We start from the raw sequence: 15,221 nt of genomic DNA on the forward strand, positions 1-15,221 counted from the left end.
TCACTCATATTGTCCCCTGTCAGCCTCTTCAGCGTTAATGAAAACAGGCCGACAGCCAATAATGGCACCAAAGAGAAGGGGAAACACTTAAATAATCTCCTTCCCCCTTAGCCCTGGAGAGCTCAGTCACTAAGTCTGCTCAGGAGAACTCAGTGTGCATCCCAGACTGCTGGATTTGAGGCAAGAGGATTGTATTAACATTGTGACTTAAACTAGGAGACTCATGGGTTCGAGCATTGTGAGGGAATAAACAGCTGACATGATCTACTTTTAGGAAGGAGCTGAGCTTTTGTTGACGTATCACCCTGTTGTTGTGTGTGAAAACTGCTGGATAAGGCTGCTTGTATTATTATATAGATGAGAAACACATGGCGTAACATGTAATACACAGAGTTTACAATAATTTATTATATATTAAAACATCCTCTAAGTTACATAAACAAAATAAGTCAGTGATGCATGTTGTTAGTAGTTAGTATATTCCTTCATTCTAATGAACATGGGCACTGGAGTTTATTTTGAGTCAGTTTCACATTCACCATCCTGTAGCCATAAATACTCACTAGAAACCAAATGTGTGCTAATCCGCAGCAGAAAATAGTCCGCAAAAAAGCACTTCTTACTCCTGTCTAATTAGCATTTGCCAAAACTACAGTACCCAGCAGTTTTAAGGGCTTGACCAGCCGTTTAAAAGTTTTGAATTTGTAACCCATTTTTAAATTCAAAATTGTCAGAGGGAGGTCAGAAAGTTCTGAGAAACAAACTAACACATTGTTGGATTTGGTCTTTTTATGCAATTTGTTGATGATAAAAAAAAAGAACTAATAGAAAACTATTCTCATTTCTAATATAATTTCTGCTTGTGTCTAATTTTTTTTTACTATCTTAATAAAATCTCAGGTTTCTCTTAAAGAGGGATTCTCTTATAGAAGATTGAAATCCTGACTAGAAATTCTGTGTGAATCACAGACTGGAGTCTGAAGCAACCAGTGGTCCCACTCTGGTGAGTTTTGACCCTAATATCTGTGGTTTTAACCCTGTCTGACATTCATAATCTCCATTATCTGTGAGTCTTTACTGGTCTGAAATAGACAGTAGGGGGGATCAGAGGAAAAAAAAAAAAAGATGCTCTTCACAGTTGCTTCTTACCAGATAAAATCAGTGACTGTATTGGTGTTAGAGCCGTGCGTAACGGCTTTGTCTATGGGGTGTGTGCATGTTTATGTGTGTGGCGGGGGGTCTAACTGTCTGACACCTGCAGCTCTTCATACTCAAAATGCAAATCCAGGCCCTCACCCCCTCCATGACCCCTCCCTCAATCCAAGGTTACTGAGCAACGACTTTCGCAAATCTAGATCAGATTTAAATAATAGTACAAAAAGAGTTTCAACAGCAGTAAACACAGAATTAAGGCTTTTTCTGGAAATAATTTGTGAAGCAAATCACCTGATCTAGATTATGTATAGGCCAACATACTCTGCCAAGTCTCCTCTAGCCAAACGGTTACTAGATATTTTAAGACGGTTTTACAAAGAAAATCCATCTTGGAAATAACAGAAGAGGCAAATTATTTTGATACAGAATTCCCTCAGTCTAAATTGTCCCTAACAACAAGGTTGTTTATTCTAAATAATAATCATATGCAATGTGATGACAATTAGAGAATTTGAAAAAAATACTTCAATTTCACGTTGCCATAACAAGATTGATAGAAGTATGAATAGTAACTTTTTGATAAAAAGAAGCAATTTTTGACAGCTAAAATTACATCGTAAGTCTACATGCTGTGAAACTGCATAAACAATGACTTTTGCTTGCCAGAAAGCAGGTGCAAGCCCCTGTGCCAGCGAGCATCTGCCTAGCTGAAGTGTTGAAGTGAGCGAGATGCTGAATCCCAAATAAGCTTTAAGGTTGCAGCCTTGCAGCAGTGCCTGACCTCTGACCTGCCCGGTGGGACCTACTTCGGCATATTTCCCTGTGGGGAACAAGCAAAGTGGTGCATTATTTGTATTGTTGAAAGTGGAGTGTGGAGTAAATGAGGAAAAGCACCTGTTCCCCTGGGTACCACAGTCGCACTCTGGGGATGGTGATGGCGATGCCCTTTAAAATAACCCAGCTCTCTAGTGCCACCCACTGGCTACTGCACACAGCACAACCCGACTGGGATGTCACAACCTCAACCTCAGTGAGCCTCAGATTATCAATTACCCCAGTTTACTGTACAAGTTTTCTGTAGATCAAACTGTATAAAGTCTCAAGATTGTTTTCATCCTGTTAATGACCATCTACCATCCCCGTTATATCTCTACCCTGAATTACATTAACAGTGAGAAAAAATATGAATATTCTACATTATAATTAATATTAGCCTCAGTGCTAGTGTTATTTCAAACAACATTATTGTTATTATTGAGGGTTTAGCAGTAGTGTTAATATTTTGAATTATCCTGATGGAAAACGTCATGAAGTTTGTAAGCTTCAACACAGTAAAATGGCGCCACCAAGCGGTCATGAGATGGGAGTTATCGTCATGAAACCTTAAAGCTTCACTTATTTGTTCAATTGTATTTTCATTTAAGTTCAATTCGGTCTTTAAAACTTCACATTTGGCACAACCAGAGTGCTTTTGGTTTAAATAGGTTATTTGTAAAGACATTTTTATCATGATTATTTATCATTATTAGTGTTAAATCGTTAGTGCTCTTCTTGCCACCAGGAAATGTGTTATAGCAACCAATGCATGTATTACATAGCACATTGAAGGCCGTAAGTGTTGTAATTATGTGAACGAGGTGGTCTTCAAAACTTCTGGTGAACTTTGGGCTGTGGTGCTGTATGTCAAAGGTCTGTTCCTCTAAGCTTGGCTTCGTTTCGGATCACACAGCCTTGGATCACGTTACTTTTCCGTCTCATATCTGCACGCGGAACTTGTGATGTCTCACAAGTCAAGTCAGCAAGAATGAGATTTCCTCTATATTTCACAATAAAAGTATTTAAGCAATGCTGTTTTTTGGGGGGGGCATACTGCTCGCAACTTAGTTTGAAATAAATAAAATCTCTTCCGTTCTTTCTCCAGCTGACTTGACGCAGGGTTACAACAGGTGCCAAAATGAATGTGCAGCAAAACTGTCAGTGAGCTGAGAGGAAAAGGCCAGTCGGAAAAAATAATAATATGAGACCAACTTGTTGGTGGTTGTTTAACTAAATACTTTCCTCCAAATAGTTTCCTTTTACCTGAAAAAAAGGCTGTCATCCATCCAACCTCTGACCCAGAATCAACAGGTTGTTTTTCAACCTGAATCACATCCCCCTTAGTCTAATGAAGACAGGCCTTCATTTTTCATAGTCTTTAGTAGCCAGTAAAAGTATGTGCATGTATGAAAATAATGAGATGGATGAAATCACTTTGTGAACCCCTGTTCAGCAGGTTCAGACTACACCTGTCACTATACCTACTGGGAAATTTTATAAATGGTTTGCAGGCTCCTCTGTAGAAACTGTACTACAGTTGGTCCCATTGAAGACAAACTACACAGAGACCTTTCCTCATTTCAATGCTTTTCGGCATTCAATTGACCCACAAGTGTATTTTTGGATTGTGGATTTAAACCATTTAAGACCGTTTACCAGCAGGATTTAATGTAAAAGACTTGAGTTTGATCAGGAGTCGATTAGATTATAAATAAATCCATGTTTTGATGATAATCATATTACACATATTGTGTCCTTTAAACGTCCCCGGCTTGGCCGACTTTTCACTTTAGGAACATGGCGCACGTCTTGACCTTCAACCTCGGATATTTATTCAGCCTCGTTGATCTGTTTGACAAAATGCAAATCCATCACTCAAAATTCTCGCGATAAATGGCGCCGATATATTAAGGCAGATGGGGGCTGCCTCGGCCACTCGGATGGGCGTTGGGTTTCCTTAGAGGACCTTGGGGAAGTTTGGAACAGTCAAGGCTCTCAAATCTGCAACCATGTCGGACGCGGTGATTAGTTTCATGAAGGACTTTTTGGCTGGTGGCATTGCCGCTGCCATCTCCAAAACAGCTGTCGCTCCCATTGAGAGAGTCAAGTTGTTGCTGCAGGTAAAATAATTGAACCAATTGTTGCCCAAAGCATGGCCGCATGTTCACTGTCCTGTGCGTAAAGTGTGCGTAAATGTTGGATTACTGACAAACCAAACACTAAAATGTAAATCTGGAATAGGTTTAAATGGAAAAAAAGTCCAAGTGCGCAACATGTATGTTCATATGGTCCGGTGCGTAATGTCAAGGGGCACAAAAGAGGTTTTTGCGTCAGTGTGGAGATGGTTTTACGCACTGGACTTTGCATAGTTGCTGCTATGATGACCAGGCCAACATGTGTCAATAAAATGGCCAAAGCACTAGTTTAATAACTGATAGTACGTTTGTTAAGATACTTATTTTGCAGATAACAGATGACCGCAGTAATGTTTAGTGAAATTCAATTGCTAAATTTAACTGAGGTATGTAATCTAATACACTGCTGATTCTCAAGTGACAGGAGTGTGCATATAGACTGATGGACCTACAACTACACACAGTTATGCCTGACCGGAAAATATTAAACAACGATTAGAATTGTGAAAACCCAACAAGTTATTAACATTTAAACACAAAACAATATATTCTGTTGTCAATGGAAAATCGGGCATGACAAAGTGTCTTTGTACAAAGTTGTACAAGAGAATTAATCACATTTTGGGATAGTTATACGTGTCTTTTATTGTGTTTTCTTGTAGGTCCAGCATGCCAGCAAACAGATCACCGCAGAGATGCAGTACAAGGGAATCATTGACTGTGTGGTAAGGATCCCAAAGGAACAGGGCTTCGTTTCCTTCTGGAGAGGAAACCTGGCCAACGTGATCCGTTACTTCCCCACCCAAGCCCTCAACTTCGCCTTCAAAGACAAGTACAAGAAGATCTTCCTCGGTGGTGTGGATCAAAAAACACAGTTCTGGCGTTACTTCGCTGGTAATCTCGCATCTGGCGGTGCCGCTGGTGCGACCTCTCTCTGCTTCGTCTATCCTCTCGACTTCGCCAGAACAAGACTGGCTGCCGACATCGGCAAAGGCGCAGCTGAGAGAGAGTTCAGCGGTCTTGGAAACTGCCTCACCAAGATCTTCAAAACCGATGGCATCAAGGGTCTTTACCTCGGATTCAACGTGTCAGTGCAGGGTATTATCATCTACAGAGCGGCCTACTTCGGATGCTTCGACACAGCCAAAGGTGCGCACATCTGGTCGATCTGATTACTGTCATGGGTTTTTATTAACGTAGTTAATGCCTAGTTTTTCCTGGCAAGCGGGTGACTTAACGCCTCTCTCTTGCAGGTATGCTGCCAGATCCCAAGAACACGCACATCGTCGTCAGCTGGATGATCGCCCAGACTGTCACCGCTGCCGCTGGTCTTATCTCATACCCCTTCGACACCGTCAGACGTCGTATGATGATGCAGTCTGGACGCAAAGGAGGTGAGCGTCACTCATGCTTGTGGAGATTGATTTGGTTTGGCGCAATTACGCATTTTTACGCATGCATTCTTGGACATAATACATCACTATCCACGTCTGCATTTCCACAGCTGACATCATGTACAAGGGCACAATCGACTGCTGGAGGAAGATCCTCAAGGACGAGGGAGGAAAAGCCTTCTTCAAGGGTGCCTGGTCCAACGTGATCAGAGGCATGGGTGGTGCGTTTGTGTTGGTGCTGTATGACGAGATCAAGAAGTACACATAATAAACTTTCTAATCTACCAGACCCCAAGGAACCCCTTCACTTTGTTTTAAAGTCTTAACTAATCCTATCACCTAATGTGATAGCGTGATAACAGCTTGAGGTGAATTACAATGTGGGCATGTACTGTTCTGTGAGCGCTCAGGAAAGGTAGGTGTACAGAAATCTGTAAATATCCCATCTAAGACGTGTCAAAAAGGCACATACAGTGTTTCAGTGTGACAAAGTCAAGCCGGTGTTTCAGTGGAGATGTTGTGATGACACAAGGACGACGTCACTATGTCATACTCTCCTCCTGGTAGAGCCAGATTGTAAAGCAGAGGCCCATGTGTTATGTTGTGACCACTCTGACCCATGTACTCCACCTCACACATTATTTTATTAAAAATAAAGATTTGTTAGTCTAATAGTCAAGTCTTTTTCAAAGCACACGCTCCGTTGTCACAGCAACCTGTCGTCTGCAGTTGAATAGGTCTTTTTCACAGCAGACATTTTGACATTGGCTCCCTTTTATTCAAGTGTTCCAGTAAGTCGTGACAGTGTGACCAGCATGCACAATAACAAAAGCCGAAAAACGAAGCAGCTAAAAGGAATTCAGCCATCATTCATTAGTTACACCATCAGTTTTTCCCACTGTGACATGTAAAAATGTCATCAGTTAAAAAGCTCCATTAAGAACAATGCACCTGCGCCACTGTCTGCTGATTATCAACCATAAGTACCTGAGAGCATTTATGGCTTTGCAAAGCTCCTTTTGCAAATTCTTCAAGGTCATGAGTATATATTGATTAGTTTCAAATACAACCACTTCTAAAACCAACAATGTCTTTTTGTACCAGTTGTAAAATGTGCTCAGGTGATGCAAGTGAGTTTTAGGAGACTACGAGAGACCATTTTTCTATTTAAAGTTGTAAAATAGCACACTGCTAACTGCTGGAACAAACAGCTTTATTTTATAAGGAGCATCATATAGATAACATCAAAATAATATTACTTTTTTTTTTAAAAACTAATTTAAAAACATAATTCTCTAGTGCATCATACAATGTACAAATGCAGGAAAAGGATGCACAAAAAACTGCAGATTTAATGGAGACCTCATTCACTGAAATAATTAACTATGAATTGTTTGTTATTACAACGCAGCTGTTGACATATTTGATACAAAAATACAGCTAGCTGATTGTTGTGAAGAGTTACTGCAATATCCAGAAGCCACAAAGGAAATATTCAAATGAATTACAGAAGCTCTGAGCGCAGAGCATCACTCGCTATATTTCATCTTCAATGAGAAGAAAGAAGTCCATATTCTTTTTAAGTGATAAGCATGACAGCACGGATCAATAAATAGTTGTAAGTTAGGTAAACATAAAGTGAACCCATATATTTTAACAAAAGATCTTTTTAGCTTAGCAACTTACAAACTGAACCTTTTGTGATGAATGGATGCGCTTCTCTGTAGATGAGATATCCGAGAACAGCAGTGTTCTCAGCACCAGGCTGGTCGGGCTGCACTCAGTTTTTTTGACCTCTGTGCCGGTGAGTTTCTGGACTCAGAGTTGGTGGAAGCCGCTCTGGGGCTGTGGCAGGCAGAACTGACCGTCCGACTGGGACCTGATAGTGTGAACGACAGAGAGACATTCTTTATCTAAAATACCTTTTGGATTTTTATTCCAAACTTCCATTGAGAAGAAAATTACATTTGCATATAATATCTGAACTTTAATCACAATGGTGTTTATTAGATTTGGTAAAGCACCCGGGACTAATGATGGCAAGTGATTTAAACTTGCAAGTACATAAAGTTTACACAATTTTATAGCAATCAAGCAATAATGTTGAAAAATTTAATGAGAAAAATGAGAAAATATTTCACCATTACATTCATTTAATAAACACTAAAAATGTTTAACATGACAAGAGGAAAACCCATAAATGCATGGAGGATTCTTACCAGTATCAGTCATCCACAGCTGCTTTTTAATTTCTGAAAGTCCTCTCCTGCTGCTAATTAAATCTCTGCAGCCATTTGACAGCAGCAGGTCAGACGTGTGTGATAAATCTGCAGCCTTCAGTTTGGAAGGATCATCGCAGGTGCAGTGCCACATGCTGACACTTTTTATTTACCTTCATCATTGCAGGTAAGCAACAGCAGGCTGCTACTAAAGTACAGCACACACTTTGGCTGATGTCAGCCTGCTCTTATGGAATCAAAGCGCTCGGTGAGGGTTGGGTGCACAGGTGCTTTTATGCTGTGCAGCTTCCTCACAAGTGGGTTTGTCTTAAAGTGATAACCCACACTTGACACCGGACCCTTAGTTCATATGTACGACTAATGGCTTAGTCGTACATATGAAATACATGAATGGGTGGAGAGAGAGTCTTACTATGACCAAGAAGGCACAAAGTGTTTGGCTGAGGACCTTGTATGAGTAGATATGTGGTCACACTCTATAGTAGTACTGCATATATCCTGCAGATCTAGACACAAGTTACCTACCTGTGGGTGTCTTGCTGGTCGACCTTTCTTTCTGTGCAGATGACACGCAGATGGAGTATGAGGGACCTCCCAGGTATCCAACTTGTCTCTGGTAGTCTGTTAGTTGTTGTGAGCGCTTTAGGCCAGGGGTAGGCTTGACGGACTCCAGCCTCTTCAGGAAGGCCTGAAAGAAACGCAGCAGTTTTTTTATCTGATTGGTAATAATTAAAAACATATTGAAAATTTTCAGGGCGCAAAGTCAAAGCGCTGAGGTTTATCGTGAAATTTTAGGGTGTCAGTCATGAAAGATGTGTGCATACAGATGAAGTCAGAGACAAAAGCTTTCTCAAAGCCATCCATCAAGTGTTTCATGATATATGCCCTTAAAGACATTGGTGTGTGTATGTGTGTTACACACAGTTGATCACATTTCTTCTGTCTCACAACATAAAAACACCATATACCATATAACAAGAGTTCATATCATTCGTAAAATAAACAATATTTACTTCAGAAATAAAGCATGAACACTGTTCTAAAAATTCCAAATAGTTTTTGAAAATAGAAGAATATCTGCTGCTTCACAGCAAACTCAACCAAAGAGCTTGAGGCACAACAGTGTAGGAAAGTGGCTGAATGTCATACATGCAGTCCCACTCCCACATGCATGCTGTGCAGAAATCCCTCAGTAAGCAAAAACTCCACATGAAGCAGCGCAACAGGCAAAAGGCTCAGCAGTTTATGGACTAAAGTTCAAAAGTCCTCCATGTTATAAAAAGGCACTGCAGGCTTCTAATTGCAGTCAGACTGATCACCTACTGCATTTCCATTGTATCAATCATTTGAAATCTCTTCAAACAAAATCCAGCACGTATGTATTAATATCACTTCTTTGATAGTAAATGAAGATATATTGTGTAATTGACCAATCTTGAAATACATAGAAGTAGCTCTACTTGTGCAGGACGGACTAAGTGTCTTACATGTGTGATGTGATGGGGTGGACACACGGATCGCACTACAGATTCAGTTACGCCGCTCTAAGAATAGAGAAGGCAAAAAGCACCCCTGATAACGTAGAGAAGTGGACTCAAGAGAGAGAACAGTCTGTTCTGAAAATGACAGGAACACATTTCCGGACAGAAACAACAATCAGGATAAACGTAGGATCACGAATTAGCAATAACGAGGCACATATATGATAATATCAGTGAAGACAACAATGTAACGTTTCAGCTTTCACTTAAAACACCAGTCAGAGGAGACAGTAACAGCAGCTGGCAGCCAATTACCATTTCCTAAATCATTTTTGAACATTGCTGCTTTGTCTCCCTGGGTTTCTGTAATAAAGTGGTCAAGCAGAGTTAATATATGGAGTAAGAGGCTAAAGCTGCAGATGCCGAACTGTCTTATTATGTCACTCTGTGGCGCTGCTGCACCCCTGCCACCTGCTGCTGTCTATCCAAGTCCATCCGTGTCTGCTTTCAGGGGTGTTCACTCTTAGTCTGACACCGACTAACTAGTACTTATCAAACTAGTATCCGGACATAAATGTACACTTTGGGAGGCAAATATCTATTCAAGTGATATAACTGCAGAATATCACAAAAGTAATATCACAAAATCTTCATAGGTTGTGTCATTGTGACAATTATGAGAGATTATTTAAACTGCTTAACCTGCAGATTCTCCCTTTCTGCTTCTACAATAGTTGATTAAAACTAATTAAAATGATATTTAATTTAAAATACATCAATATGTGATACACATGCATTCACACCAAAATGTTTCAGAGAAAATCACTGATACAGTAGCATGGTCGAGTGGACCAAGTGAACTCCTTTATGACCGTTCAATAAATTCAAAAAGCATGTGATGAGGTGATACTTGACAAGGTTGCTGCAACTTTTTTTTTTAGGAATTCTGGAAAAATATGTAAGGATGCTGTAACAGAGATAAAAGTGTGTTGTGATGGAAATGAAACAACAGACAAACTGTTTTTTTGGCATGCAGTAACCAAGATGTGAGAATATTATGACGGCTCCTCTGCTTGATTCATTCTGCTGTTGCCTGCTTTGTGTCTCGAGCGTTGCAGATGAATTAGGAGCTTAGTCAGCAGCACGGGACACACGTGGGCCCGATGTTCCACATGTACACAAGCAGCAGGCAGACCTGCGACTGATCTCCTCCCACTGCACTTCGTTGTTTTGAAGTTTTTGGTTTGCTTTTGTTTTTTTCTAGCACAACACCCATGCAGCACAGTTCCACTTAACAGATATTTCCCATCCATTTATTTGTTTATTTTTACTTATTCTGTTGTAACTAAATTACTCTGCTATAAAGTTGACTTATGTGTCTCACATTCTCTGTCCAGTCAAGAACCAGATTATGACAACATTCAAAGAGCCAACAGCAGCTTCATATTTCAGTGTCAGTTCAAACAAATGTAATTACACAAATGAAAAATCTGGAATCTCTTTCCAGAGATGCAACAGCACCAATATTACCACCTACCTGATGCTGAAGTATTTATTTAGTTGTTTTTTTATTTTAACATTTTTGAAGCTTCACTATTACTAATGTGTTCAAGATTAACTGGCATTTTGCCTTTGATAACAGGTCAATATAGTGACAGACACAGTTATAAATGCAATGTGACACTGGTCCCAGCTGAAGGGTTACCTTGAGCTCCACAGATACATGGTATATTGCTTGGACATCAAACTCACTTAGACACCCCCAATTCTGATGAAGATTTGCGGGTTGCAGTTTGTAACATTGTGTGCATAATTAGAGTGACAGGAATAGCTATATTCATCTAAGGTTTAGGGTTTAGTGCTTATATTAGTGTCTGCATCAATCCACACAGAGGACAAAACTCACCAGGTTCTCCCTCTCGATGCGTTGTTGTTCCCTCTGTCTGTTGAGTGCGCTGTGAGAGAGGCGAGTAAGAGGCGGGTTGTTGGCAATATGGGTTTTCTTCCTCGCTGTACTTCCTGGTCTGGGTGACGGAGATAGGCGTGAAAGCTGCTGAAGAAGTCGCTGGTTCTCACGATCTATACATCGGACTTCATCGTTGGTGAACGAGTAGTTCTTCCTTCTTCTAGGACAGTGGAAGACCAGTCTACCTCCAAGTTGACTCTCTGAACTGAGGGAGCCTGTTTGGTAAAAAGCATTTTTATTACAGTCTCTTAATTTTATATGATTCAGTTATTATTTTTCTATTTATTAAAAAAGGTTACATTGTTATATCAACATGTGAACTGCCCCTGATCTTTGGTGAGAAGAAACTCGGTCTGTTGATGTTTGGTGCAAACCTACATTACAAACACATTGTCTCGTGAAAAACAACTAGTAAAATTTCTCATGAGTTATTCTAGATAGATGATGAACTGTTTTTACATAATCTTTATTTGTTGAGTTTTTATGTAATATGTGAGAAATTATATTCATGTCATGTCTACCACTCCAAAGGTATTTCTGGTGTCTTATAAGGCCACGTGGACTGGGCACTTACACAGCAGATAACGTAAAAATCTGACTGCATTCAAACCTAAACAAGCAGATAGATAATCGAGCATTGGTTGCCGATCTATGTGTCACAAGCAAGTTTATTTTTCTGACTTTTCTTTAATTCATCATTTTTGTGTTGTAAATACTACCTCCCCAGTCTTTACAGATACTTCAAATCTAACTATTTGAGAAAGAACAGTCAGTCTTGCTGTGGACAGCTCAAAGCTCATGTACACACTATGGCCCTGATCTTTGATGAGGCATCACAAAAAGCTATTGCTTAATTTAAAGGGGTCACAAGACAAAAAGGTTGGGAACCAGTGATATAAAGCAAACAGAGTAGCAAACATGACAGACAAACAAAAAAGGCACAAGTTTACTCACTGTCATCCACATCCTGATCCGAGTCCTCATCTTGATGTGTGCTGCTAAGGCCACTGGAGGGCACACTCTCCCTCTGCTGCTGCTCTTTGAGGCTTCCCTCTCCAGCCTCTGTGTGGCTCAGGTCCAACGACTGGAGGGGGCTGGAGTCAGGAGAGGAGAGGGGGCTCACATCTGTCACTGTATCTTCTGACTCCTCTGTACGGCTGGCAGGCACATCCCGAGAGCCTGCTGAGCCCACTCGGATCCTTCTCACTCCAGGGGACAAAGAAGACTTGTTAGGCCTTGGAAGGGTGGGGGACTCTGAATCGCTTCTCCCACTGCTACTGCTACAGCAGCTCTCAGAGTCTGCTTCTACACTGGCCTCAGTTGAAGTGGGGGATGGACTTCGGGTGCGCCGATTTCTTATCAGTTTTTTAGGAGATTGTTTGTTTCTGCCTTTTGAGTCTGTGGTATTGGACGGTAATGCTTCTTCTTCAGTCTCATTTGGACTCCTATAAGCGTCCTTATAATCTGCTTCTCTGGCCTCAGCCAATAAAGCCATTAATGTTCCATTGGGCCTTTTCAAGGGCAAATTAGAGTCTTCCTCACTATCACTACTATAATTAGTGACTTTATCTGATGTATAGGCAACAGATGGTAGACTAGATCTGCTCCACTGATCTTCTTTTGATTGACAACTGTTCTCTTTCCTTTCTGCTTTGCTGCTACTGTTGTTCTCAACAGGCTTCAGGTATTTTTTGGTCCCATCACTCCTCAAGGACCGACCACCTTTTGTATTTTTACTCTGTTTTGCATTTAGACTCTCACGTGCTGGTGGGCTCTCCTTTTCAGCCTTCAAGCCTTTCTCAGTCTTTTTCCCTCCATCTCTGCCGACGCTGGTGTCGTCACAGTCACTGTCGAAAAACGAATGATCCACTTCACCCTCAAGTTCACTAGGGTTGAACATGGCCGTCTTCCCCCACACACTGGATCTGTAAGGTAGTGTGAGATTGAAGCATAAAAAGGCTAAAGAACTGTGGCGATAGGTGTTAATGGTTCAACCCATTTACTACAACTGACACAGCTAATGCCTTTTCATACGATGTTTTGCATGAATGCATTTTTTCGTACAACTCCACTGCATCCATTGGGTTTCATTTAGTTTCATGCAACATGAAAATCAGTTTGCAAATTCTTAAAACTTGCTTGTTTTTTGTAATCACCCCAGAGTGAAAATGTATGTATTCATTTTTGTGACTGCACTACCACACAACATAATGTAACAAAAGCTGATTCAGACATGATCCAATTGTTCCCTGTGATGTGTTAATTGGTTTACAAAGCATGAAGACAGAAATAAAAACCAATTGCTGTCTCAAGAAAACTCTTGAAATATAACGTTAACTAACGTTAAATATTCTGAAAACACTTGCACACACATTAGCAGGGCCCCTTCAGTTTGAATCTAAAGGTTTTCAGTAACAAACTTATAAATAATCACAATGCAACGTCTGTAGTTTAGGAGTTACAATCAAACTTAGCACGTAATTTGGCGGTAAAACCAGCCGTGGTGACAGTACTGTTAATAAAGACACTTCCCCCACATAATACTCCTTAAACCTTTTACACACCATCAGGGTAAAGCATGCTTTAACCCTAGGACACATACATCGTTAACTATCGTTAACCGCTAGCTAACTACAGCAGCTAACTTTATCCAACTAACATTACGCGTTTAGGTTAGCTAACTTTAGCTGTATGACAGCGATATCTTACCTGGCAGAGGGCCACACGGTAAACAGTGTTTCACGTTAACGTTGCAATTGCATTTTGTTCTTTGGAGAGGATGTATTTCGCTGAGAAGACGAAATAATTAAACGCAAATCCGCATTAAAAACAAATCTTCGCTAGCAGGCTACAGCTGTGGGCTTGACATGGCTTCCTTGTAACTATGCGACGTCACTTCCTGGCAACGGTTGCTCTTGCAGCGGAGCTCTTGTGCGTCAAGTTTCAAATGTTAAAGCTAAATCAGTTTAGTATCATAATAATACAAATGAAAACCAAAAAATGACCTTAAACGCAAAACCTACAATACAACTATAAAAAAGCGTCCAACAATTCATTCAAACTGCAAGAATAAACATATAAGAAATATACATATCATTTTAAATCCATCTTTTTAGGTTCATCAATTGTATACATTAACACAGGACATGACTGAGTTTTCACAAAAAACTATTTCCAAAGTCAAGAATTAATGTAATGTTGAAGCCTGTTGTTTCAAAATAAACCTATATATTTTGGTATTAGGCCTGAATCAGCATTGCATTTCTGTATTAATTGGCCCTAGTTCCGTTTTATTTATATTAAATAAAATAAAAGGAGCTTTCCACTTCATGCCGTTTTAATAAATTGTGTAATGTTCAAGTTAATTTCACATACAATTCCCCCATGGTTCCTTGATTTAATTTAACATCATACTAAGAAATAATAAGAAAAGTTGACACACATTAGAGTGCTATCTGTGAGGTTGGTGAGTCCACTAACCAGTTATAGTGTATTGTCTGGTTTTTTTTCAGTCAAGTGAATTTAATTTAATCATTTTCATTTTCTGACTAATTCTTGGTTAACATGCATTGGCATCATAAACACAATACATTAGCTTCTCTTTTTAGTTTACAGGGAAAGCAACTAAAAGAGTTACACTGCAGTTATTCGTCTTTTTTCAGCTAAAGGCTTAAACTACTTAAAAATATGAAGAATCAGACCTGTTAGAGGAGGTCATTTAGCTTTTCATTTGGGATCTATTATGCCAAAGTAACTGCTCCCCCTAGTGCATACCCATTAACAAGAAAAGGGGATTATCTGAAGGCGCGTCCCCTGACATTGCAATTTGTCACGGGGTTTTCTCTTAATAACATTGTTAGACTTAGAAGTGACACACACGAATGAAATGCCCATGTCTTGGGACAATGCGACTTGGGTGAATCTATCGTATAAACCTGTGTCTGGTCACTGTTGTAGAATTTACATGCCAATGCCGGATGGGTAGAGATGGGGAAAGAATGGGGGTATTTCTGTGGCGGTCCCATACTTACACA

General features: G+C 40.1%; 2 protein-coding genes across 2 annotated transcripts; one reads left to right on the top strand and one right to left on the bottom strand.

The window, feature by feature from the left end:
• Nucleotides 1-3,904: 3,904 nt before the first annotated feature.
• Nucleotides 3,905-6,172, top strand: slc25a4 (solute carrier family 25 member 4). Its single transcript, XM_070856616.1, has 4 exons — nucleotides 3,905-4,091; nucleotides 4,769-5,255; nucleotides 5,360-5,500; nucleotides 5,611-6,172. The coding sequence occupies exons 1-4, from the start codon at nucleotides 3,981-3,983 to the stop codon at nucleotides 5,766-5,768; spliced, it is 897 nt and encodes a 298-aa protein (XP_070712717.1). The 5' UTR covers nucleotides 3,905-3,980; the 3' UTR covers nucleotides 5,769-6,172.
• Nucleotides 6,173-6,951: 779 nt separating this feature from the next.
• cfap97 (cilia and flagella associated protein 97) lies at nucleotides 6,952-13,107 on the bottom strand. The gene is made up of 4 exons (XM_070828126.1): nucleotides 12,142-13,107; nucleotides 11,128-11,402; nucleotides 8,266-8,428; nucleotides 6,952-7,379 (listed from the first exon to the last, which is right to left on the bottom strand). Exons 1-4 carry the CDS (start codon nucleotides 13,085-13,087, stop codon nucleotides 7,255-7,257), a joined length of 1,509 nt encoding a protein of 502 aa, XP_070684227.1. The 5' UTR covers nucleotides 13,088-13,107; the 3' UTR covers nucleotides 6,952-7,254.
• Nucleotides 13,108-15,221: the final 2,114 nt, after the last annotated feature.

The sequence above is a fragment of the Pempheris klunzingeri genome, chromosome 3 (genome assembly GCF_042242105.1).
Source record: "Pempheris klunzingeri isolate RE-2024b chromosome 3, fPemKlu1.hap1, whole genome shotgun sequence".
Classification (NCBI taxonomy): Eukaryota; Metazoa; Chordata; class Actinopteri; order Acropomatiformes; family Pempheridae; genus Pempheris; species Pempheris klunzingeri.